This window comes from Thamnophis elegans, chromosome 2, assembly GCF_009769535.1.
Source record: "Thamnophis elegans isolate rThaEle1 chromosome 2, rThaEle1.pri, whole genome shotgun sequence".
In the NCBI taxonomy this organism is placed as follows: Eukaryota; Metazoa; Chordata; class Lepidosauria; order Squamata; family Colubridae; genus Thamnophis; species Thamnophis elegans.
In genome coordinates this window covers 35,692,169-35,718,309 of record NC_045542.1, presented here as the reverse complement: position 1 = coordinate 35,718,309, position 26,141 = coordinate 35,692,169, and the positions used below count along the sequence as shown (strand labels likewise).

The following is a 26,141-nucleotide window of genomic DNA, read 5'->3' as shown; positions in this document are numbered from 1 at the left end:
AAGTAGAACATTGTACAGCCTCACAGTCACCATCTTGACTTTTTTGACTTAGCTGCAGAGGTCCCCCCCCCCCCCCCAGGTCTGAAGCAGATAAAATTGGGCTAAAGAGCCCAAAGTATAAATCACGTCCTCTGATAGCATCTTTTCTGAAGGTAGAAAAGTAGTTAGAAGGTAGAAGGTACAAAAATTAAGCATAGTTGAGTGTTGTGACCCAGCAGGATCCGGTTGAGCTGCTGATGGACTCGGATAGCGAGGAACCATATGAGTCTGCCATGGAAGATGTGGAGGACCCTGGGCAGGGTTCAGACTCAGAGCAGGGACCAGAGAGGCTGGTTGGCCACCAGGAGGCGCCTGAGGCATGGAGCAGTGGGGAGGAGCAAAGGCAGTTTGTCCCTGATGCTAGATTGAGATGGGCTGAGAAACGGAAGCAGCAGCTCCGTAGGCAGACTCACAGAAGATGATTAAGCACGGGTGGTTGTTGTTTGTCTCCTCCCAAGAGAGATTATAGGTGAGGCGTTGGGAGGGGACATTTGTAAGAAACAACCATTCGAATTAGTAGTTGATAAAATCTATCCGTGTATTGTAGCCGTGTCTGTTCGTTTGGACTCTCTGGGTTGCTTTGTTTGGATTATCTAGGTTGCTGCAGTATTGAACGTGAGTTGCCTGGGCCCTCAGCTAAAGGATTCGTTATCTCAGTAATTGAGCAGTGGCAAACAGCCAAGCCTGTGTTTTTAGTGTATTCACAGGCCAGGGGGGTCAGAACAGTTGACCATGGCAGCTGTACCAGGGTGGGTTCCAGCTTCTACTGCCGGTTCGCTGTGCATGCACAGAAGCAAAAAATAAAATGGCACTGCCTATGGTACCGCCGATAGAACTGATTGGGGGGCGTGGCCAGCCAAGTTACTACCTACTCGGCTGAACTGATCCAAATGAGTAGGAGCCCACTTCTGGGCTGTACTCATTTGTCTTTCAATGTTTGCAAATAAGTTTTTGCATGCTAGGAATATATTTGATGATATTTTCTGATATTTCCAAATAGGGGCATTTACGTTATGAAGATTGCCTGTTCACAAGCACACTGTGCAGCAATCTTCTGTATCGAGATGTGCAACAGCTGGAAGTTTTGAGGGCCACAGCTGGTATCACTTCAAACTTTGGGGGCTGCAGCAATTCACACATGCATTTATGTGTGTCCCCCGCTTCCTTCTTTCACTATGATTATCTTTTGGTCTTCTACCCTAGAGGAAACAGTTTGATTTCTTCTAGTAGGAAGAGATTTTCATCACGTGACCCTGGGTATGCCGCAAGAGTTGTAAGTGTGAAAAACAGTCATAAGTCACTATTTTAAGCACCGTCTTAAGTTTGAATAGATACTAAACGAATGATTGTAAGTCAATAACCACCTGTAGTTTAACATAGCTCTCAACTGGAATTATTATTGCAAAGGTTACATTATCAATTTCATCTGAAATGCTACTTCCTGAAAATAAACCTGCCTGATGGAGCCTTCTCTACCAGTAGTAGTCAAGAATTCAAACAGGTCTGAGGAGCCAAAACCTTTCTCTCCAGCTACCCTGGGACACCGATGAAAAGTCAAACATCATATGTGTTCTGACCTAGGCTTCATCAAATCACAGGTTCCTTGTCACGATAAAATCCCTTTTTATTAAGCTAATGTGAATTCCTCTCATTCACATCCATCAAAGTCCCCGCAAACAGTCTTTCAAGGGTGAATTTACAGCCACAGACCTTATCAGGCTTGGAGCACTGCCAGGCCAATATCTTCCAAATGCAATGCTGTACAATAAAATACTTGGCAAGGAGTTTCTGAGAGTCACGGACAAATCTTGACACTAATTAATCGAACTTATTGTCTCCTGCAAACTCCACTCCCCTTTCGCTCCTCTTTATTCCCTATGGGAGGGGCCATTCACCATCCACTTGTGCCTTTACTCCCAAGTCAACCCTTGTTCTGTAGCTGTTCCCTTCTCCTGGCAGCTCTGCGCATGCGGACATCAGAAACAGGCTCCAGCTGTTCTTCTCTCCCACTGATCTCCGACTCCGAAAGCAGGCTGATAACTGTCGAAGCACTCATCAGAACCTTCCTAGGCTCCAAGACTGGCCCATGTTCCCCCCCAACCTCCTCACTGTCTGAGTCTGCCACCAGCTCCACTGGCGGGCCACTATGCCTAAGGGTGACATTTCCCTAAGAGTCACTCCTTCAATGGAATGTGAGTGAATAAAAAAGCGTGGATGATTTGGACAACGGGCTCAAAAAAAAGACAAGGATTTGGCAAGCATCCTTTTGCCTTTCCTAATTTGGCAATTCTAAACAGGTGCTCACAATTACGCATTGGCCGAAGTGATTGGCAATCCGCAAGATCTTCTGCATTTTTTTTCTTCCAGTTTTTTTCTCTTTCTACAATGTCACGCTTTGTTTCACTTGCAGGAGATGAAGAGTACCTCCTTTCTGGAAACTTTCATGGCCAAAAGCTGACCCACCAAAATGCCTCTCCATACACAGTATATAGTTCCATCTACTTATTTTTCTTCCAACCTAGCAGTTCAAAAGCACATAAAAAATGCAAGTAGAAAAATAGGGACCACTTTGATGGGAAGGTAACAACCCTCTGTGCACCTTCGGTGTTGAGTCATGCTGGCCATATGACCATGGAGATATCTTCAGACAGCGCTAGCTCTTTGGCTTTGAAACAGGGATGAGCACCACTCCCTAGAGTGGGAAACGATTAGCACGCATGTGCTGGGGAACCTTTGCCTTTAATCTACTTATTTGCACCGCAGCCTCTGGTACACACCACAGCACTTTGCCTTAGAAGAGCCTGTTTTGGTATTTGCTCTCCCTTTCTTTATTGCGCTCATGTGTGGCTGCCTCAGAGGTATGCCCCCTTTTGCTTTCTCATCCTCCTATAACTTGTCCTATTTGCACTTCCAAGATTAGCTCCAGCAGGCACAAATGTTCTTTAAAGCCTCGCTCTCACCTCTGTGCATTCCCCCTTTACAAGCTGTCATCAGAGTAGTGAACTCCCAAGCTTCCATTTGACTTAATGAAGATTCTCGCCATGCCGTGGGAATAGAGGGGTGGGTGGGTGGGTCAGATTCGGAGAGAGCGCTTGACCCATTTCCTCCCAAGCGTTGATTTAATCATCTCAACAGTCCTCAGTCCCCCTTGGCTCTTTCTGAGAGCTGCTCTCTCAGCCTGAGATGTCAGGAAGTTTAAACTCCTGGTTTCCTACCTCAGCCAGGCTGGGGAGCTCATTAAGTACTGGAAAAGTATCTCTCATCCCCCCCCCTCTCCCAGCACCCTCACAGGGGTAGGGCACAGCACCAAATTCTACTGTGGTTGCCTCAGACATGAACTATAGCCATAGCTATTCATTGTGCGTCTGCCTTTTTTATGTGGGAGATTCAGAACATCCTCTCCCTGCAGATGTTGACATGGGTGACATGACTTACTGAACTTATATATAGCAATAGCGTTTAGACATTAGATTTATATACTGCTTCACAGTGCTTTTACAGCCCTCTCTAAGCAGTTTCTGGAGTCAGCCGATTGCCCCCAACAATTTGGATCCTCATTTTACCCACCTCAGAAGGATGGAAGGCTGAGTCAACCTTGAGCTTGGTGGGATTCGATCTGCCAAAGTCCTGGCAGCCAGCAGTCAGCAGAAGTAGCCTGCAGTACTGCGTTCTAAACACTGTGCCACTATTAGGTGACCAGCCCCCCCTCCCCCCTCCCTCCTTCCCTCCCTCCCCCCTCTCTCTCCCCCTACCCAGCTTGCCTCACAAGGTTGTTGTTGGGAAAATGAGGAGAAGGAAGGAATGTTAGGTATGTTCACCAATTTGGCTTGTTCACAAAAATACAGATCGTCCTCGACTTACGACTGTTAAAAGTTACAACATCACTGAAAAAAGTGATTTATGACCATTTTTCACACTTATGACTGTTGCAGCATCTCCAGGGTGATATGATCAAAAGTCATATTTATGACCTTTGTGGTGTCCTGGGATTGTGGGATCCCCCTTTTTGTGATTTGACAAGCAAAGTCAACGGGGAAGCCAGATTCATTTAACAACCAGGCTCCTAGCAGTGACTTGCTTAACAACCATGGCAAGAAAGGTTGTAAAATGGGCAAAGCTCCCTTAACAAATGTCTCACTTAGCAACATAAATGTTGGGCTCAACTGTGGCTCGTAAGTTGAGGACTACCTGTAATAAAGGTTGGATATAAATAAATGAAAAATGTGGGAGGGGGATGTATAGAGGGCCTCTGGGAAACTCAGCATCTATGGGGCGGGGGGGGGGTACATTTTCTTCCACCTGCAGCAGTTCTTCAGCAGACGTCTCCTGCATCCTTAAGGTGTTGCCTGTGTGAGCTTATGCACAAGGGTTAATATTTCTACAAGTGTATGCGAGACTCCTGCACGGCTGCACCCTCCTGAGGCTGCCCACAGGAGTCGATGTGCATTAGCGCAGGGGCTTGTTGGACAAGGCGCACGTTGGGAGTGCGACGTCTGAGGTGATGAGGCTCTTGTGATGAATTCAGGGTGACGTGTTTCCATCCTTGTGACTTTCTAGTCTGAGCGAATTGGATGGGGAGGCGTGACAGCCGTCCCGCAAAGCCATGGCTGTGAAGCCCTTTTACCAACACTGACAGCTCCGGAGCTGAGGAGAGGAGAGTAACTGTGAATGGCAGGAAAATGAAGGAAATGTTCAGAGAAGATGCTGCCTGCCTCTCCGCCTGCCCTGTAGAGACAATTGCGGTATTGGATCCTAGCTGAGTTGGTTAAATGGAGGTGGTGGGGGAAGGGCTAATATGAGCCAAAATAAAATTCAGATACGCTCTGCCTACAAACTATACACATCACAGCCCACTTCTGTATGGGTAGTCCATATTTTCGCAAGTGCCTCGGACAGTGATCACTGATGAAAAAATATGTTTAGGACCAATCCTTGCCTTTACAACCTTTGCAGGCCTGCAAAGCAGAGGAAAACTGAATTAAGATTATAAGCACAGATGCGGTTTCACTTAGCAACCACTTCGCTTAACAACCACATTGCCGATCCCAACTGTGGTTGCTAAATGAGGACTATATGTATATGCTCCTTGGGTATGGCTATTTATTGCAAACCATCCAGTCATTACGTGAGATGGGTGGATAGATGGATGGATGGATAGATTAGATGAGAGAGAGAGAGAGATGATATAGAGATAGATAGATAGATAGATAGATAGATAGATAGATAGATAGATAGATAGATAGATAGATACATAGATATAGATGATATATAGATAGATAGGTCATAGATAGATAGATAGATAGATAGATAGATAGATAGATAGATAGATAGATATAGATAGATAGATAGATAGATAGATAGATATAGATAGATAGATAGATAGATAGATAGATAGAGACAGACAGACAGACAGACAGACAGACAGATAAGCAAGCTTAGCTAGTCTCTCCCATGATGAACGTTGTCCTTGTAGAGCCGATACTGAGATCTGGTTGATTATAGCAATCCCCTGACTGCTCCTATCAAGCCTGAGTTCCATTTTTTCTTCCTTCTTGTCACTCCAAACTATTCAACCAGGGTCTGCTTCTGCCAGGTTGGTGTTAGGATGGAATCATGCACAACACCCAGATTATAGGTCCCTGTAGGCTTGTACTCGCCATTTAAAAACCAGTCTGTTTGGAGGCTAGTTCTATTGCAGCTTCTTTTTTCTTTAAAAATAGTATCCTCCACTTATAGTAGTAATCTTGCCATTTTGTTTCCTGAGTGTGTGTGTGTGTGTATTGAATGTGTATTCTGTTGAGGAATATGAAAGGAAGTATAGGAACATATACAAACACACATTTATACATAAATAAATATGCAATACTCCCTCCCTCCCTGTGTGTGTGTGTGTGTGTGTGTATGTGTATTTCTTGATATGGCTTTCTTAAAAAGAAAGCACATTTTTCAAAAAGAGACAGCTGAGATTATCAAGAAGTAAAATTCTTTTTCTGAGCTTAGTTTGGCCTACAAAGTAGAGAAAAGTGTTCCAATGGTGCCGAAAAGTGATCTGGAGATGTTTCTTTAAAATTATTATTCAGAGGGAAGTAGGACAAACAAATGTGTATCTTTCACGTGTGTTTTCAAACGTTTGTGTTTTCAGGGGCCTAGTTTGTATAAGATGCAGCCCTATAAAATAGATATAAATTTCTGGGCTCATCCATCCCCATGCAAATGAACTTGCTAAAGACAAGACATGAGTCAAAAACCAAGTATCTTTATTAACTGATAAAACACAGATTCTGATAATTCAGTGACATAGAGCTGATTGGGCCCAAGAGGATTTACAGTATATTCTTGGCTACAAAGCTGGGCTGATGCTGAGGTTATATTGTGCCCCGGAGACCCTCCGCCAAGTTCCTTCTTTCCAGGCAGTGTTTCTCATTCTTGGCCCCTTAAAGCTGTAGGGCCATCAACTCCCAGAATTCCCCAGCCATCATGGGTGGTTGAGAAACACTATCGTAGAGCATGTACTTAGCTCCATCCAAATTCTCTCTAGCTAGGTCTGGAAAGAAAGAGCAGACATGCAGGGCAGGCCTTGCCATATGACAGGGCGGCAATGAGAACAGGACTGTCTGCAGCCCTTGGAGGCAAAGAGCTCTTTCTCTCCCCGCTCCTCAAAGAGGAGGAATGAGAAAGCTCAGAGACGGAAGCAGAAGGTAGCTGAGAGGAAATTGATATGGCGGTCTTTAATCTCCAAGACATGCCTATGCTGAATAATAATAATATGTGTGCTCACAGGTGTGTATTAGAATACGTGTGGATGGACGTGCCTTCTTTATGCAACAATGATATGGCCGTGCCTCTCACAATTGTGGACCTTTTGCCACCCACACCTTTGGATGTGCAGTCTGGGTGTGCAGATGCATGAATTCCCTTTCATGGATTCCTTCCTGGTCTTCCAACCTACTGTAGGCCATGTTTGTCTTCAAATAAACATCCATAAATACATGAAAGTGACGGAAGTCCTGTAGATACAGTGGAAAGATGCCCGCATTTGTAAGCACTACCACAAGTAGGCACAAGTACATATATTCATTGGGCTCTATACATCTCAAAGCAGCATGAGAACTCTTAAGATCTTTTCCCACTTTTGGTACTTGAAAATGTAACAGTGCTTCATGAGTCAGTTCGGCTAATTCTGATTTTTTTGGCTCTGAGGCTACTGAACTTCTCTCCCCCCCTCCGCTTTCAAATTTTGCATAAATAGCCCTGTACATAAACATAAATATACAGTACATTTACAGTTTCGTTTGTATTGGCACATGCATGAACAGCTATGCTATTTATGGGGTCAAGCGTCTCATCTGAACAATTTTTTTGACAACGTGGAGATGGCAAGATCTACAAACGTGTAAATATACAAGTGCAAGTGCACACATTTTCATATTTCAGTGCAGATAATGACACCTAGAAAGTGTTGTTGGTCTTGCTGTCCACCATGTAGAGGCATGTGGAACAAAGAACGCTTTTTGTTTGTTGCGAGAAGAGGAGGAGGAGGAAGAGGAGGAGGAGGAGAAGGAGGAGGAGATGGAGCCTGGGGTAAAGCCAACTTACAGCATTGACCATCTTGTCTCCTTGCTTTGATCAAAGTTCTAGACGGCAAAGCAATGTACAGGCAACATGCACTTGGTTGCAGAAGCTCGGGAATTATTATAGGCATGCCACGGACTGGGGGAGAAATAGTCTGAAATGATTGCATGGTTTTGGCTTAATGTGAATGCAGTTTTAATTGATAAGGCCCTGTTGGACAGGTCAGGATAGCAATGTCAGGCTAAGAGATGTTCTGTCTGAAGAACAGCCAACAAGATGTGTCCTCCACCAGTTCAACATTTCATTCAGTTCTCTTGCTTTCTTCCATCTCAACCCCTCACGGTGCTACTTGAAGCCGGTTGCTTCATTGCTTCAATCTGTTCCCGTCCTTATTGAAGCGTATGGGTGCAGCATGACTTTGTTTGCATCCGGGAGTTGTTCTGATACATATGGACATGTGTTGGGGATGCAGCTGGAATAAGATTGCCGTAGCTCTGCAAATGAAGGAGTCACATGCTAGAATGAATGTGCAGATGCTGCTATGGATGTCTTGCTGGCAAATATACATACCTGAAGTATGAATAAGAGTGATGCAGTCTTTGGTGGATAGGTCAAGGAGAAAGTGAGGTCAGAGTGAGACATCTCAAGCTTCTATTGATGCCTGTTGGGCTGGCTGTGCTGTTTTTGAGGAACATGACAAAGTCCATCCATCAGCCCTTTGGCTGATTCCAGGGTGGCAGCCAAAAAGAACATTTGCTGCTCTTCTTGTTCAGTAGTAGAGTCATCTTTTGATCTGAGGATCTGTGATTCAGGATAGTATAAGTCTCATTTCTGAGTTCAAAAGGACTATGTGGAAAGTGGAACAGACACCACTGGCTTGATGTCTAAAGTCTGTTTTCATATTATTTATATATCTTCCTGCAGGTGAACAAAAGATTGTCCTCTGGAACAGCTGCACTCAGAATCTGTGAATAAGTGTACAAAGCTTGATAGGAATTGAGGTTGAACTGTCTAATGTCTGTTGAAAAGCAAGGTAGGAGGCAGGATTGATGAATAAAAAAGGAGATCCCCCCCCCCATTGCTTTCAATAGAACAATCTCATATTGGAAAACTTCGGCCTCATATGCACAGTTTTATCTGAATGTTTTCTCATGCTGATATATTTCAGATTCTACAGAGGCCAACACAAATTTCTGTGGACAATAGGACTGCGGAAAGTAAAGCTTGTTTGAAGTACTCCATCCCACAAATAACTTCACATTGGCTATTCTGCTTGGAAAAACATAGTCTATTATTGTTAGCCATCAGTTGATATCTTTAATGAGGATTATGCATCTCTTCACCAGCAATTGAACAGGTAGGTTCGATGGGTGAAAAGGAGTGTGTGTGTCTGTGTGTGTGTGAGAGAGGGGGGGGGAGAGAGGGAGAGAGAGAGAGAGGGTGGTGGTCAGGCAAAAATTATTATTGGGATGTTGGATGAAGAGAGGTGGATGGTCCCACCTATTTTCAGCTTTTGCCCCGCCCATCATGTCTTCAGTCCTGCCCACCGTTGACATTCAATGCAACTCTGCAACAGATTGTTCTTGTAGAAATGTAACCCTTTCAGCAAAAAAAGGAGCCACTCTATAATCAACACAGTTTCAAAGATGGCAGGAGGACTGAAAATATATGTAGCAACCAGAGCCAGCATAGCTCCATGAAATGATACTACTACTCTCAGTTAAGTCACCGAAATTAAATTCCCATTTAGCCATAAGGCTGATTGGGAGATCTTAAACTGGCCGTTCTGAAACAGAAATATCTCATAGGATACTTATAAGATAATAAGTTCTCCTGAGTTTCTTCGAGAAAAGAGGGGGGTATCAATGCAATAACTTCTATTTGGTGAAAGATGAAACAGAGTGCTTGCAACCCCCCCCCCTTCTTTTATTTAGGGAAGGGAATATATATGTAAAGAAAATGAGTTTTGCAGAATTTTCCAGGGTTTTGACTCCATTCTTAATTAGGGTTTCCCCGCCTCAAAGTACCCAAGTTCCAAAATTAGAGTGTCTCTCTTAGGGGCACTCCTTTTATTGACCAAGGAATAATAATAATAATAATAATAATAATAATAATAATAATAATAATAATAATAATAGGCTAAAAATGCCAAAGCCAAACATCTGGCTGACTGGGCCACCAACCATAATATAATAATAGTTTACCCTGTTTCTACCCCCTCCCAGATTTTCCACATGCAGAGAAAGTCTCACATCATCCGCCCCCCTTCCATAGGAGGGACTGGATGGGGAGGGTAGAATTGCTGTACGTCTCTCAAGTTTTTCTGATTCATCCTCGATTGACCAGAGTTTACAAACGGAGCCTCTGGGAATCCACAGAGATGGTAAAGCCAAGAAGAATAAAAGCTGACTCACAGGGAAAGGATTTGGGGAGGCAAAACAGGGAAGGAAAAACTGGAGCCGGGAAAGCTCAGTCTGGGTAGATGATGAATCCAGAGAACGTGCTGTACTTGTTGGTGTTCCCACCATGAACCTTCCCGCCATCCAGCTTGATGAAGACTTCATCACCTACATCCAGGTGCAGGATCACGCTGTTGCTGGCATAGTCGTAGTTCTGGTCAGCATCTTGTGCAATTGCGCTGGCACGGACCTGGTTAAAGAAACAACAATGGAGGTTCTGTCTCGTCTGCTTTCAGAAACAATGAGAACCCAACAGTTAGGTAGAACCTCTAGTCTCACCTCCCCAGATGAGGTGGGTTGAATGACAAAAGGCAAAAGGGACAAAGTGTGTCCAGCCCACGACGCAGGACCACAACTGAGCTCAAAATTTCCGCTGCTAAACCAGATAGCTGTGAAGGGAGTTTTGCTCCATTTTATGACCTTTCTTACCACCGTTGTTAAGTGAATCACTGCAATGGTTAAGTTAGTTACATGGTGGTTAAGGGACTCTGACCTTCCTCATTGACTTTGCCAGTCAGAAGGTCACCTAAGGTGATCGGATGCCACTGCAACCATCTTAAACATATGCCAATTGCCAGATGCCCAAATTTTGATCACATGACCATGGGAATGCTGCAAAGGTCGCAATTATGAAAAAGGGTCGCTGCTGCTTGACCACCGCCATTTTGGATTTTAGTGATTGCGCATGCGTGGTTAACTGTAAATTGTTCTGCACATGCTCACATAACAATTTACATTGAACAGTGCACATTGCACATGGGTTGCGAACCGGCAGTAACACCGGCAGCAACCCACCCTTGGTGGTAAATGCTGTCTATGTTGCCACCAAATTGTAATTTAAGATATATATATCAGGGGTGGGTTCCTGCCAGTTCTAATCTCTTCTATAGAAGAGGTTCCACAAATCTACCATGCCATTTAGAACCGGTTCCAACTCCCTCCCGCCACCCGTCCGCACCACGCTTGCCCCGCCCACTGCTTACTGATTGGATGGCTCACCAATCACCCCGTCTGCCTCTAAGAGTCCTATCTAAACCTTAAAATCTTAAAGCTGTCAAGTTTGAACACCCCTGGGGTTTTTTTCTAAAGGGTTAGGGGTACAAGGATCTTGTAACTTGACAGCTTTAAGACTTGCGTGCTTCAAATGCCAGAGTTTCTGAGCCAACATTTTGGTTTCTAAGCAAGAGAGTTGTTAAATGAGTTTCACCACATTTATAAGTTAGCGATACCTACCCAGTCACATGACTGCCAAGCCATTCCCACAAAGCAGGCCACACCTACAGAAGAGGTTCTAAATTTTTTTTAAACCCACCACTGATATATATATATATATATACTCCAATGAAGTCCGGAGGTCTTTGCCTAAGCTGCTTCTAAATGTTATCTAGTTTCTGCAGTTGGTGCAGCTTCACTTGAGCCTTCCCCCCAAAAGGATGGCTCTCAGCCTGAAACAAGTAGTCCACAGTATCCCACATAGACACTGTTCCAAACAGGTTGGAATCACAATTCCCAGAATTCCCTAGCGGCACAGCAGGGGTGAAATTCAGCAGGTTCTGACAGGTTCTGCAGAACAGTAGTGGAAATTTTGAGTAGTTCGGAGAAGCAGCAAATGCCACCTCTGGCTGGCCCCAGAGTAGGGTGGGAATGGAGATTTTGCAGTATCCTTCCCCTGCCATGCCCACCAAGCCACACCATGCCCATCAAGCCACACCCACAGAACCGTTAGTAAAAAAAAATGAATTTCACCACTGCAGCACAGCCAATATTTTTGACACTTCTGGCAGCTGAAATTCCCATCCCATCTGGAGACATCAACTTTGAGAAGACTGCTCTAAAGAAAGAGGGTCACCTATACAAAATATGGGATTCCGTTCTCTATAGGAGCTGTAAACTCAGGAAGATGTAAACTCAAGGACTACCTGGGTACAGCTGCAACTTATAACCATTTGTTTAGAGATCACTATTTGCAGTAACCTTCCCCTGGAGTGGACAGGGAATGGAGATTTTACAGTATCCTTCCCCTGCCATGCCCACCATGCTACACCATGCCCACAGAGCTGGTAGTAAAAAATTTTTTGAATCCCACCACTGATGACCAGCTACCTTCCAAGAAGCAAAGTCAATGAGGAAACCCAGATTCACTTAACAGCCATGTGATTCACTTAACAATTGCAGTGATTCACTTAGCAATTGTGGCAAAAAAGGGGGGGAGGCACAACTCACTTCACAACTACCTCTCTTAACAAGGGAACATTTGGGCTCAATTGTGCTTGGAAGTTGAGGACTACCTGTACTCTGAATCCTGAAAACTGAATTAATTATGAAAAGAGAGTAAACTTGCTATATTTCTTGTCACTTCAAAGAGAGCATCTAGAGACCTGAGAAAAATGTCATTCACTGTGCACTCAGCCACTTTTTTTGCCTTCTGAGATGTCGTGAAAACCTATGCCCACGCTCTTGCAATGTATTTTCCTGGCATTATGGGCTACGGTACTTCAGGGAACAAACAAGGCATTAACACTTGCATGCTCAGGAAGATTAAGTTCAAGTATCAAATTCTGTACATGTGCAATGTGATCATAGAGCCAGGTAACAAATGTGGTTCAGAGCATACCAAACAGTGATTAATCTTTGAGGAGCACTCAATAATGGTAGCTCGACAATGGACGGCGGCTGCAGCTCACAAAGGACATCTGAGGCCCGAATGGCTCCTATACATACTAACTGGGCATTAACTCGGCACTTTTTCTCATCCAATCAAACTTTTAGGCGATGCAGTATAATTTTTGGAGCTTCCTTTGTGTGCTAAGGCATCTTTTTATTATTATTTATTTATATTCCACCTTTATTACTTTTATAAGCAACTCAAGCCAGTGAATATATCTAATGGTCCTTCTTTCTCTTATTTTCCTCACGACAACCACCCTGTGAGATGAGGTGAGCTGAGAGAGAAAGACTGGTCCAAGGTTACCCAGCTGGCTTTCATAGCTAAGGCGGGAAAAACTCAACAGCTCCCAGTTTTTAACCTGGTGCTTTAACTACTGGACCAAACTAGCTCTTTCATTCCAGACAGCTTCATTTTTGGAACATCTGCCTATTAACTGATTTGCACATGGACTAGTCTAATACGAATAGATCCCTCAGCCTGTGCATTTAAAAATAAATTCAATTGATTTATGAGCATTATCTTGTCTGACTGTTTAGATAATTCCTTTGGTCGTGATAAAAAAACTTTATCCTCTTGCTAAGTGAAAATAGCTTTCTGGCATTTATTCTGATTGCACACAAGGCATATTTGATAAAGATGTTGAATACCTGAGCCTGGTTTACACTTTCTTCCTCTTTTCATGTAACATTTTATGATGTCTTGATTGTTATATCTTGTTTGGGCCAGAAAAACAAAAACAAATGCACAGGTATTGTATAGGTGGTACCTGGGTCAATAGTAGTATGAGAGAGATCTTGGAGTCCTAGTGGACAATCACTTAAATACGAGCCAACAGTGTGCTGCAGCTGCCAAAAAGCCAATGCAGTTCTAGGCTGCATTAATCAAGATCATGTGACGTGCTGATACCACTTTATAACGTCTTGGGAAGACTACACTTGGAATACTGCATCCAGTTTTGGTCGCCACAATGTAAAAAAAGATTTGAGACTCTAGAAAGAGTGCAGAGAAGTGCAATAAAGATTATTAGGAACTGAAAATTAAAACATGAAGCATGATAGTAGGAATTGGGTATGGCTAGTGTAATGAAAAGAAGGACTAGGGGGTGACATGATAGCAGTGTTCAAATATCTAAGGGGTTGCCACAAAGAAGAGGAGGTCAACCTATTCTCCAAAGCAGGCAGGACAAGAATGGATGGATCAAGGAGAGAAGCAATCTAGAAATAAGGAGAAACTTCCTGATGGAACAATTAATCAGTGGTACAACTTGCCTCCAGAAGTTGTGAATACTCCAACACTGGAAGTTTTTAAGAGATTGGACAACCATTTGTCTGAAATGGAACAGGGCTTCCTGCCTAAGCAGGGGGTTGTACTAGAGTAGAAGATTTCCAAGCTCCCCTCCAACTCTGTTATTTCAGTGTTATAAGTCCATCCAAGTGAGAGCAACTAGTTCACTGTAGGTGCTCCTAAAAAGTGACTTCTGTTTTGTTGTTATCAAAACCATCTGGACATGGCTTTGTACTCACCAGGAACTGAGCCTAACCTGAAGGTGTCTCTACTTTTATTGAGTAGCTCCAAAGGTGGCTGCTGCCTCCCTAAATGCAGATTTCCTTCAGGAGAAGAGGTGTATGAGCCAAGTGGCTTCACTCTGTGAATCAGCTCGCTAAATTGTGAGAGTTATAGACAAAATACAGATTATAGATGCAGATGACCATGCCCAAAGAAAGAAAACATGAACCTTAACATTTGCCACAGCAGGGAAGTTTTCCTTTGCATGAAAATTGGATTGTTTAGGGGTCCACAAAGTAAGAGAGACAAAAGGATTAGGCCACAGCAATAATTCTTTCTTTTACTGAATTACCCACGAGAGATCAGATATCTGGCAGTTTTGTGAAATAGCTCCCGTCGAATCCCTGACTTCAAATGACAAGGCTGGTTTTACAGATTATGCTGTCACGATTTTGTTAAACTTGGTTTCTTGAATAAAGCGTGATTGATTGGGTTGGCACAACATGCAGAATTGAAACCGAAGAAACTGCATTATGGCTGAGCACGTACAGAATTGTGAACCCTCTCTAGGAGGTTTTTTTTAGTGTTGTGATGTTGTTCTCCATCACAGCCCTGGACTGGATTAAGAGGATATGAGTCAGTCGGTAAATAAGATGGTAGAGGGCTGCCAACTCAGATAATATTCTTCGGTCTTTTGCCTCAAGTAAGACTTTGGCATTTGTGCTCCTGCCTGGTGTGTGTGTGGGGTGGGGTGGGGAATGGAAGTCTTATTTACGCACTTTAACAGAAGGGAGTTGGGGCAATGTGTGAATTTGTGTTTGTGGTTTGAATCTGGAAGATATTAATTGCCAGTTAATCCTATTGGATGCCTGGATGCTTCTGGATAAATAACCTCTAGTGTTATCATTCAAAAGACGATGACACATTACTGTTTTCCCAACCCCTGTTAGCACAAACTCTATGAAGGAAAAAAAAAGGAAGAAATAGAGAAAAGCACAAAGGGGGTGTGCAATCTGACTTCTCCCTCCTTCCCTTTTATAAATCCCATGAATGAAGCATGTTACTATACAATATAAAAGCCTATTTTGCAAGCAATTCTGGAATTGTCTCCAGGGAGCCCACAACACCTATTTCTGGATGTGCAATTTAGTGGCAGGGAGTGGCGGCGTAGCTAAGATAGCTGAATAACGAACAACCCAATAACTATTAAGATGTTTTCCTACCCCAGAATAGGCTGCACTTGAAAGGCGCTGAGGTAGCCAGAGCTGACCATCACAGGAGTTTTCTAGGAATATGCCTATATTGTTGCAGTTGACTTTCTTTTTCTGAAGCCTCATTTCTAATATTGTGCTTGCCTTATAACCAAGTATATAAATAGATGGATCGCAAGGTTTGCTTGAGTGAAAAGAGCTCAGGTTAGGATAATATGTTTGGAAAACTGACAGAAATCTACAAATGCTGGGGTAGTCTCATCTTCAAATTTCTTTTTTGTTGCTCATAGATAAATATAGTTTCCTCTGTTTTATATGCAAGGAATTAGAGTCATCTGACTCTAGACATATCACTTTCAGCTTCTGCTAGGAAGAAATGATTGCTTTGAGTGATGCTATCTAAGGAACCCTTCTGTACCACTGTTTTAAATGCACAGGAGAAGCTTTGCAGGGGTAGGCGTCAAAGGTTCCAGCAACGGGTTTGCTACTCTGTTGCTGGGTGGGTGTGGCCTAGTAGGCCTCCCACACCATGGCGGGGGGGGGGCTTTTTCACCCTCCCCAGGCTCAGGAGGCTTTCCTCAAGCCTCTGGGAGGGTGAAAACTGCTTCCCCTGGGCTCCAGAGCCCCTCTGGAGGGCAGAAATGGGCCCGTTTCTGGACTTCTGGAACCTGCAGTAGGCCAATTTTTCACCCTCTGTGAGCTTCCGCACGGCCCTTGCTTACCTGGTATGATAAGGGCTGCGTGGAGATTCCTGGGAGGGGCAGGTGGACAGAGAGGGGAGGTTGGGGGGAGCCAGCCAGGGGTGGCATTTGGGGGTTCACTGAACTAGACAGAATCCCAGCTAGAGGATTGACCGAACCTGTGCGAACCCCCACCACCCCGACAGCTTTTTATCAATCTGTGACTGACTGCACCACAAATGAATAGTACTCTTCAAAGTCAGGTTGCATACATGTTCAAATAATAACAGCAATAGCAATAGCAACAACAACAACAAAAATAACAAAAATAACAAAAACAATAATAATATAATTGCTGTGGACTCTCCCTCAGCACATCCTTCCTCCCAAAGTTGCTGCTCTGCGGGGAAAAATGGGAGTTCTTTGGAGTTCTTGAGTTATGACCATAATTGAGCCTGCAATTACAGTCATAAATTGTGACAATCATAAAGTGGGTCACCACATGACAGGACTGGATTTTATGATTTTTTTCCTTTTTTTGGTGGTGGCAGTTTAAGCGAACCCATTGTTCACTCTGTTGCCAGAAATGGGAAGTAAAGATCAGTTTCCTGCAAATATATTGTAAATTGTGGTTACATGATTGTGGGGCACACACTGCAAATGGCTGCAAATGTGGGGCTGTTGCTGAGCACCCAAAATTCAATCACAGGACTGCAGAGGGGGAAGCAGCAGACATTGGCGCTTAGAAACTGGGTCTTAAGTAGCTTTTTTTGAGGGGGGGTGTCTGTCATAAGTTTGAATGGTCACGGAGTGACGAGGCCTAAGTTGAGGATAGCTTGTATTTCACCTTGAGCTCTTGCAGGAAAAGTAGATTATAAATTTAATAAGTAAACTTTTTTTAATTACAAAACATCTCTTTAATGGAAAAGAAAAACAAAGAAGTCGCATTATTGTGAAATGAGCCGCAGATCAGCTCCTTCTAGTGAGGAATGCTTTTTTAAAATTTGGCATCATTGACAGTTGGATTCCCATTTTTTACATAATATCTTTTCAGTGGAGAGTTGGATTTTTACCATTTATATTGTTTTTCTTATTTGTTTCTTTTAATCTGAATGACACAGATAACATTGGTCGCTGCTCAATCGGCTTCAATTGGAATGACTCATGTGCCTTGTCAAACAAATGGAGCAAAATGACATTTCCCTGTTGGCTCACTCAAAACAATAAGTGGATGGGGTGGTGTATGGGGAGGAATCAAAGCTGGGATCTGGAAGGCAGGAGGGTAGCTTCAGTGAAAGGCTGGCTCTGTGCTCCAGCATTTTTGCTGCAAAACTATCCTCTTGTAGGGATTCTTCTGGTGTCACAATAGGGCAAGCTACAAGCTCCACTATCTATAGAATAGAGGTGTCAAACTCAAGGCCTGTAGCTCATATGCGGCCCACGGGGTGCTTAGATCTGGCCCATTGGGCCGCCTTGGAAATAGCAAAGGATTGGCCTATGATGCCTCTGCCAGTGAAAACAGAGGGGCAACGGGTGGCAGGAGGCCAAAAACAGAGCTCCATTTTCGCTGGCAGAGGGTTGCAGGAGGCCGTTAGCAGAAAACAGAGCATGGGAGCTCATTTTCACTGGCAGCCCCTGACATGAGTGATGACAAACTGGCCATGCCCACCCTTGTTATGACCACCTCAGCCCCCCCTCCCCCGAGGTCAAACATAATCCTGATGAAATTGAGTTTGATACCCCTCCTATAGAGCTGTGATGGCGAACCTATGGCACACATACCACAGGTGGCACAAGGAGCCATTTGCCAGGCCACGCAAGACGTTGCCCTGTCAGGTGGCCAGCGCGCATGTGTGTGCTGGCCAGCTGGCTTTGGCCTTATTTTGAGGCCATTTTTCACCCTCTGGGGGCTTCAGGAAGCCTCTGGAGCACAAAAAATCACCCTTACGGGCAAACTGGAAGTTTGGGAACAGACTTCCAGTTGTCTCGTAGGGCTGGTGTTAGTCCTCCGGAGCCTTCAGGCTTTCCTGAAGGCTCCGGAGGGCTAAAATCAGCCTTAAGAGCAACCCAGAAGTCTGTTCTGAATTTCCGGTTTGCCCGTAGGGCCGGTTTTTTGCACTCCGGAGGCTTCAGGGAAGCTCCTGAAGCCTCTGGAGGGTCTCTGTGGGAGCTGTTTTCACCCTCCCCAGGCTCCTATAAAGCCTCTGGAGCCTGGGGAAGGTGGAAAAAGCACACCAAAATGGGGGGAGTGTTGGTCGTGGCACACCCGCGCACGACCCCCCTGCACTCCCCGCGCTTTTGGCATGCGAGCCAAAAAAGGTTCACCATCGCATGTGATCACATGGATACTGAACCAATCCAGAAGCAGCACATCTGTCACCTGCAGAAGGGTCCAAAATCTACCAAATCAAATCATTTAACCTTAAGCTGCCTACCGTGGACCTCACACCATTTCTAAGAGGTCAGTAAAGGGAGCGTGCATAAGCACACCAGCATGCCCACCGTCCCTGTCCTACCATCCCCATTTATTTGTGCTCATTTCTCATGTATATACTTATATCTGCTTATACGTTTATATGTTATATTCATACTTATATGATGGGCTGGCTGCTACAGCAAGGTCATGGCACACACTTGAAAGTAAATCAGGAAGACTATAATTGTGGGGGTCTGTTTGGCAAGAACAAAAAATGCTTATCAACAGGAAATATGCATATGTAAAGCTTGTAGCAATTATGGGTAGTTAGACAACTTGCAGACCTCAGCTAAAAGTTAAGAATGGCCTACAGCAAGTGAAATGTGCATTAGATAACTCCTGAGGCATTTATTAGCCAAGGCTTAGGAATAGGGACAGTTAGAGACCAATAGAACAAATTGTAGAATTATTACTACAATGTTTATTAGATGATATTTCTTGTTATCTCACCTTGTCCCGCCTTCTCCTTTGGTGAAAATGTATAAAGCTTTCTTAATCCTTTGTTCTTGGCCTTTTGACCAGAAACCCTTTTTTTTTCTTGGAGTGCTCCAATAAAAAGGAATCAGAAAACTTGCACCTTGGGTCTGGCGTCCATCATTGACTTCGGCACCAGGCTCAGACCCGAATTAGGGACAACATATACTTGTTTTCTCATATGTGGTGACAAACAGAACCAAAAACGCTCCTTGAGCCATCAGGCTGCTGATATTGGGTGCTGATGGTGACTTAATGAATTGTCCATGTAGTTACCAGTGTCAACAGTGACTTGAACGAAGTCTGCAAATTCATATTTCTACTTCCATTCTCTGCATCTGTTGTGTTGTTATGTTAAAATAGTCAAGGCACCTGTGTGAAATTGTGGGCCTGGAGTGTGGAGAGCTGAAAATCAAAGCTGAGAAACAGACTGGAAGCTAATCAGATAAACTCTCCCCATATGTCTCAAGCCAGAGAGACATTGCCCAGGTAGGCTTCTGTCGAGCCCATCTTGAAAAGGGTTTTCCAGGGCACAGGTCTGAACTGATAACAGAAGATGGGCCATTTTAGTGAGCTAGTATGTAATCCTATCAATAAGTTTGTACTGGCAGTTTCTCATCCCATCCCAACTCCAAGTTGTTTTGCCGAAGGCTCCAAAGATTCTTAATGTACATCTATCCAAGTATGACACCAAGATTTCAAAATCTTCCCCTTTGATGCTGAGAATGTCACTTGATTCTCCAAGCGTAATGTTTCTATTAGTGTTTCGAGAATTGTATTATACAGGGTGCACATATCAGCTTCTGCAAAAAATATCATAGATGGGACAGATCTGACAGCAGAAAGGGCACTGTCTGGAAACCAATATATAAAAATTACCCCCTAGATATTCTTTCCAGATTTCCAATTGGCTACTCTTGAACAAAAGAATTTTCCAATAGAGGATAGGGTTGTCTTCATTTTCTTATATTACCTTGTCTCTTTCTACAGATAGTATGGAATTGGGAGAAAAAAAGTAGAGAGAAATCCTATGAAGACCTATGAAAGGTGTAAAATGAATAAATGATAAACAAACAACCTACGTATACGACATTGGAGAAACCCAGTCTTCAGTAGCTGGGAAACTGCTACGCAGGCTGATCAGTCATCTTTCTTCCTTCCCCTTCTTTGTTATTACATTATATGAAATGTAATTAGTGCATGTTATGTTAATTCTGTTCAATTAAATTAATTTGCATTGTTAATTTCAGCACTAGAACATATGCTAGTTTCAATTTTTCCACACCTCTTTTAGTAACACAACTGAAAGTGTCATCTAGAAGAGAATTGAATTGCTGTGCGAAGGGAAGAAGGCAGGTCTTGTTATCTTTTGTATCGGTGTCGGAATCCTTGCTGTTCTATAGAAATAAATAAGCTATATAATTGTGTGTGTGCATGCATGTGTGCCTGCGCCTTTGAGTCACTCTTGACTCACTAGACTAATACTTGAAGTTTTCTTGGCAAGATTTCTAAAGTGGTCTGGCCTTCTTCATGGGGCTGAGTGACTGCCTAAGGCCACCCAGCTGGCCTAACACAGGACTAGAACTCACAGCCTCCCGGTTTCTAGCCTAGACCAAACCATCTCTTTATAATCAAGGATAGAATAGGTTAATTTTAATCAAACATTTTATCCCCCCCCCAAAAAAAATAGGTCATTAAGACCCATTTAAATAAATGTTAGGGACGCAGTGGCTCAGTGGCTATGACACTGAGCTTGTCAGAAAAGTCAGCAGTTCAGCGGTTCAAATCCTTAGTGCCGGGTAATGGAATGAGCTCCCATTACTTGTCCCAGTTTCTGCCAACCCAGCAGTTCGAAAGCATGGAAAAATGCAAATAGAAAAATAGGTGCCACCTTTGATGGGAAGGTAACAGCGTTCCGTGCCCTTTCGGCATTTAGTCATGTTGGCCACATGACCACGGAGACGTCTTCGAATAGTGCTGGCTCTTAGACTTTGAAATGAAGATGAGCACTGCCCCCTAGAGTCAGGAACGACTAGCACTTATGTGCGAGGGGATCCTTTACCTTTAAATAAATGTTATGTTTACATCATTCCACTTAAATTATTTAATTTAATAATTGAACATTGGAGTTGTTTAAATTAAATCATGTAAAATAATCAGTAGTTCCCTATTTTGAACTTTTGAACAAAGATGAATCTTCCTTGGTAGCTGCTGCAATAAAAATACATTGGATTGCAATTAAATAGAAAGGGAGTGTACCAATTCAAAACATTTAGGCAATAATTGAGTAACTCTTTGCATTCTGCTATTATCTGACTAGAAATACAGATGGTAATGAACTTTGCCTAGGTTTTCTAGGTACGGTAATTGTGCAAGGATGTTAAGGCAGGGTCTTTTCTCAGTATTTAAATATGCAATATCTTCCTGACTAAATAATTTAACTGGAACAAGAACTTAATTCAGCCCAGTTTGAAGGTTTTCTACTCCTACTGATTTTTATGGGAAATTAAATGTCAACCAAACACCCTGACGTTGAAGTTAACATCCTGGTTTACACATCATGCTTTAATTGTCTTGAGTTACTATCTTATCACCAATTGCTGGATTTCTATTATATACTGTACTTAGGAGTAACCAAACCAAATATGTTGTTAAATAGTGCAAACATAGGCAACATGTTTGTGTGCATGGGCCATAGTTTTAGAAATTTTTAGCTTACAATTAATGCCGGGCACATCTGAAATTGTGTGTGTGTGTGTGTGTGTGTGTGTGTGTGTGTATTTAGTTCTAGCCTTAAAAAAAACTATTTTACCTGGCCCAGGATCAGATGGTTACCATCCAATTTAAGCCGCAGCTTAGTGCATTTGTGAAGCCAGTCAGTGAGAAATAGCATTGTTCAATTTACAAAATGATACAATGCAGATTTATTCAAGCATGCTATTTCTTAAACAAGAGTAGCTCTTTACACTTATGAATATATTTAGATTGACACTTAATTATGCCTTGACTGGTTGTCCAACTTAGTCAATGTTCACAAATGCTAATAATTGCCACAATAATTTTACAAGACTTCATCTCAAGAGACACTTTTTTAACATTCAAATAGATGCTTGTGTTTTATACCCATTAAGTATTTAGTTGTTCGTATAGATTTATATTTACATGCATACATATTCATTATGTTATTACCTTTGCGAGATTATGCAAAATGCAGAAAAGGACCTTCAACTTGTAATTCTAAGGCATACTGGTCATTTCAGAGGTGATATTCAGCAGGTTCTGACCAGTTCTGGAGAACCGGTAGCAGAAATTTTGAGTAGTTCGGAGAACCGGTAAATATCACCTCTGACTGGCCCTGTCCCATCTATTCTCTGCCTCCTGAGTCCCAGCTGATGGGAGGAAATGGGGATTTTGCAGTAACCTTCCCCTGCCACACCTATCAAGTCTCAGTAAGCCATGCCACGCCCACCAAGCCATGCCTACAGAACAGGTAGTAAAAATTTTTGAATCCCACCACTGGGTCATTCCATATCTTCCTCTCCTTCCAAACCAATGATGCTTCAACCATACTGAATGCACCTCTTTGTACATTGACTTCTTTGCTTTAACTACTCACTTCTCTCTTTTTTCATCAACTCCATACTTATTGATTCATCCACTCTATCTTTACATTTTTGCAACTGGATCCTTATTCATTGTCTATTACACCAAATCACACTAACACTCTTCTTTCTCTAGTCACTCATTTTTCTCCAGGTAGTTCTCGATTTACAATACTTCTTTTAGTGACTGTTCGGAGTTACAAAAGCACTAAAAATGTGACTTATGACTGTTTTATATAGTTAGGACCTTTTGCAATATCCCCATGATCATATGATCAAAATTCAGATGCTTGGCAATTAGTTCAGATTTATGATCATTGCTATTACCAATAGCAAAATTGACAAAAGTATGCAAATATACACAGGCATTTTGTTTATTTTGACAAATTTGATTGTTGTTTTGCAAATGACCTTATGTACCTTTCTATACATCTTATATTTATAACATCTTACATTTGATTCATCTCTTAATGTTTTATTAGACATTCTACTAAGCTATACAAAGCTGTTTACTTGCACTAACTTTTCATCATGTATGTATTGTGTGCAGTTTAAAATTTGGTTTTCTCTGTCAAATGCAACTGTTTTGCTTTTTGATAAGAAATTGTTGCATCTACAGTATAGTATATCTAATATTCACTGCAAACCATTTTCATTCCACAACACAGAGCTGTCTCACACAAATACATGCACATATTCAACACACTTCTAGCCTCACCACAATCAACAACTTTTACCTCACCACAATCAACAACTTCTAGCCTCACCACAAACATTCTCTATGCAGTTACCTATAAATACACTAAACATGAAATTCATTTGCATATAGTTTTACCACTGATGTTTTAATTACTGCTTAGTTTTTATTGTGCTAATCATTGAAAATATTGGAAATTATGGCAATATATAAATATAATTAATAATTCAAGCCTCTTCATTTTATTACACACTTTCCCTAACTCTATAACGATCAAATACATTTTCCTTGTCACATACATACATAGATTTCTCAGTAACTGACTGAAGAATAAAAATATAGCCTGTATACTCACTGCCCAATATAAAGCTAGACTTCACTTCTATTGCTTAGCTGAACGAACACACACACACACACACACACATATACACGGTATCTGAGCATGTTCTAGTATTTTTAATCAATTGTTAGAAGTAACACGAATACGACATGCAAATTTGATGGTATTTGGGATGCATTTAAGACATAAATTGGTGGTCTTATTACTGAATATGCTTTACATAGAAGAAAAATGAGATTATTTGGAAAATAAAATTCAAGAGCTTCTGAATATAGATATTAGACAACCTCTGCTAGAATCATACAAAGCTTATTATCACCTTCTATACTCTTTTAATGAGAATTCTGCCAAATAACTTTTCAGGCACAAGCTATTACTCCAAAGTTTTGGAATTCATTCTATCCTTCCCATTGGTAGAAAGCAGAGGTGGTATTCAGTAGGTTCTAGTGGAAATTTTGAGTAGTTTGGAGAAAACTGATAAATACCACTTCTGACTGGCCCCGCCCCATCTATTCTCTGCCTCCCAAGTCCCAGCTGATTGGGAGGGAATGGAGATTTTACAATATCTTTCTCCTGGAATAGGGTGGGAATGGGGATTTTGCAATATCCTTCCCCTGGAGTGAGGTGGGAATGGATATTTTACAGTATCCCTCCCCTGCCATGTGGCCCACTAAGCCACACCCACCAAGCCATGGCCACAGAACCTGTAGTAAATTTTTTTGAATTTTTAGTAGAAAGAAATAAAGACCACCTTCTGATTCAGTATTTTTAATATATGAACTCATATCAGATTTCATTTTTATTCATTGGTCTTTTTAGCCAAAAGACATTGTATAATTGATTGCTTAAAAACTGGTTTTAAAATAAACATGCAGTTTTACTTTTTAATAATTGATTTTCATCTGTTGCAGCAAGAAAAAAATGTTTTTGCTTCCTAGGGCAAAAGATACACCAGAGCTTCTTTAAATTAACTATCTCTGGGTCAACTCCCACCTACATAGGAACTTGAATTGCTTTGGACAACAAGATGGGAGGTGTGTATATGTGTGTGTGTGTGTGTGTGTGTAGATAGATAGATGATAGATAGATAGATAGATGATAGATAGATAGATGATAGATAGATAGATGATAGATAGATAGATAGATAGATAGATAGATAGATAGATAGATAGATAGATAGATAGATAGATAGATAGATCTGTCTAGATAATGTTTTACCCCTGGGTTAGTCCATTACTGAACTCAATGTTATCAATGTAGGAACAGAGATATTGCTTCAATACAATGAAAGACAATCTATTTACAATACATCAACCAATCCAAACTGTTACCAAAGTGTCGAACAGGGACAATGGGCTCTTAATCTGTTTCCCTATGTGTGGCCCTTTAAGTCAGTGTCGACTCCTGCTGCTGTCTGGACTTCGTTGTTCAGTCACTAAGTTGTGTCTGACTCTTTGTGACCCCATGGACCACAGTACACCTGTCCCCCTCTGTCTCCTGCAATTTGTTCAAATTCATGTTCATTGGATCAATGGCACAATCTAACCATTTCCTCCTCCTCCTTCTCCTCCATCCCCTTCTCCTTTTGCCTTCAATCTTTCCCCAAATCATGGTCTTTTCCACCGAGTCCTCTTTTCTCATTTGGTTGTGAAAATATGTGAGCTTCAGCTTCAGTATCTATCTTTCCAAAGAAGATTCATGGTTGATTTCTTTTAAGATTGACTGATTTGATTTCCTTGCAGTCAAAGGGAATCTCAAGACTCTTCTCCAACACCCAATTCAAAAGCATCAATTCTTCAATGCTCAGCCTTTCTTATGGTTCAACTCACAGCCCTACGTTATTACTGAGAAAACCAAAGCTTTGACTGTATGGACTTTTGTCGGCAAGGTGATATCTCTATTTTTTAGTATGCTGTTTAACTATTTAGACTAGTCCCTGCAAATTTCTTGGCAAGATTTTCAGAAGGGATTTTTGCCTTTGCTTCTTCTTGAGGTTGAGAAAAAGAGACTGGCTCAAGGTTACCCATTTGGTTTTGTGTCCAACACAGGACTAAAACTCACAGTCTGCTGGCTTCCAGTGCCTTAACCACCTCACAAACTGGCTCTCTTTCAACCCATTCTTTTTTGTATCATTCAGCCTCCATCCTTATTTGTTTATTTATTTAGTTAGTTTGTCACTCATGTATAAGATAAGAGGAATAAGAATAAACACGAATAAGAACACAGAAAATGGGTACAAATAAATGAGGACCGTAGGACAGGGATGTTAGGCATGCTGGTGCGCCTATGCACACCCCTACTGACCTCTTAGGAATGGGCTGAGATCAACAGTAGACAGTTTAAAGTTAAAGTTATGGGGGTTTGGGGATGAAACCACTGAGTCAGTGCATTCCAGGCATTGAACACTCTGTTGCCGA

General features: G+C 42.3%; 1 protein-coding gene across 1 annotated transcript in view; it reads right to left on the bottom strand.

The window, feature by feature from the left end:
* Positions 1-10,080: 10,080 nt before the first annotated feature.
* C1QL4 (complement C1q like 4) overlaps positions 10,081-26,141 on the bottom strand; it is a 38,037-nt gene continuing 21,976 nt past the window's right edge. Inside the window, exon 2 of the mRNA XM_032208639.1 lies at positions 10,081-10,260. Within this exon, the coding sequence (XP_032064530.1) occupies positions 10,081-10,260 (180 nt within the window). The remainder of the gene's footprint in view (positions 10,261-26,141) is intronic.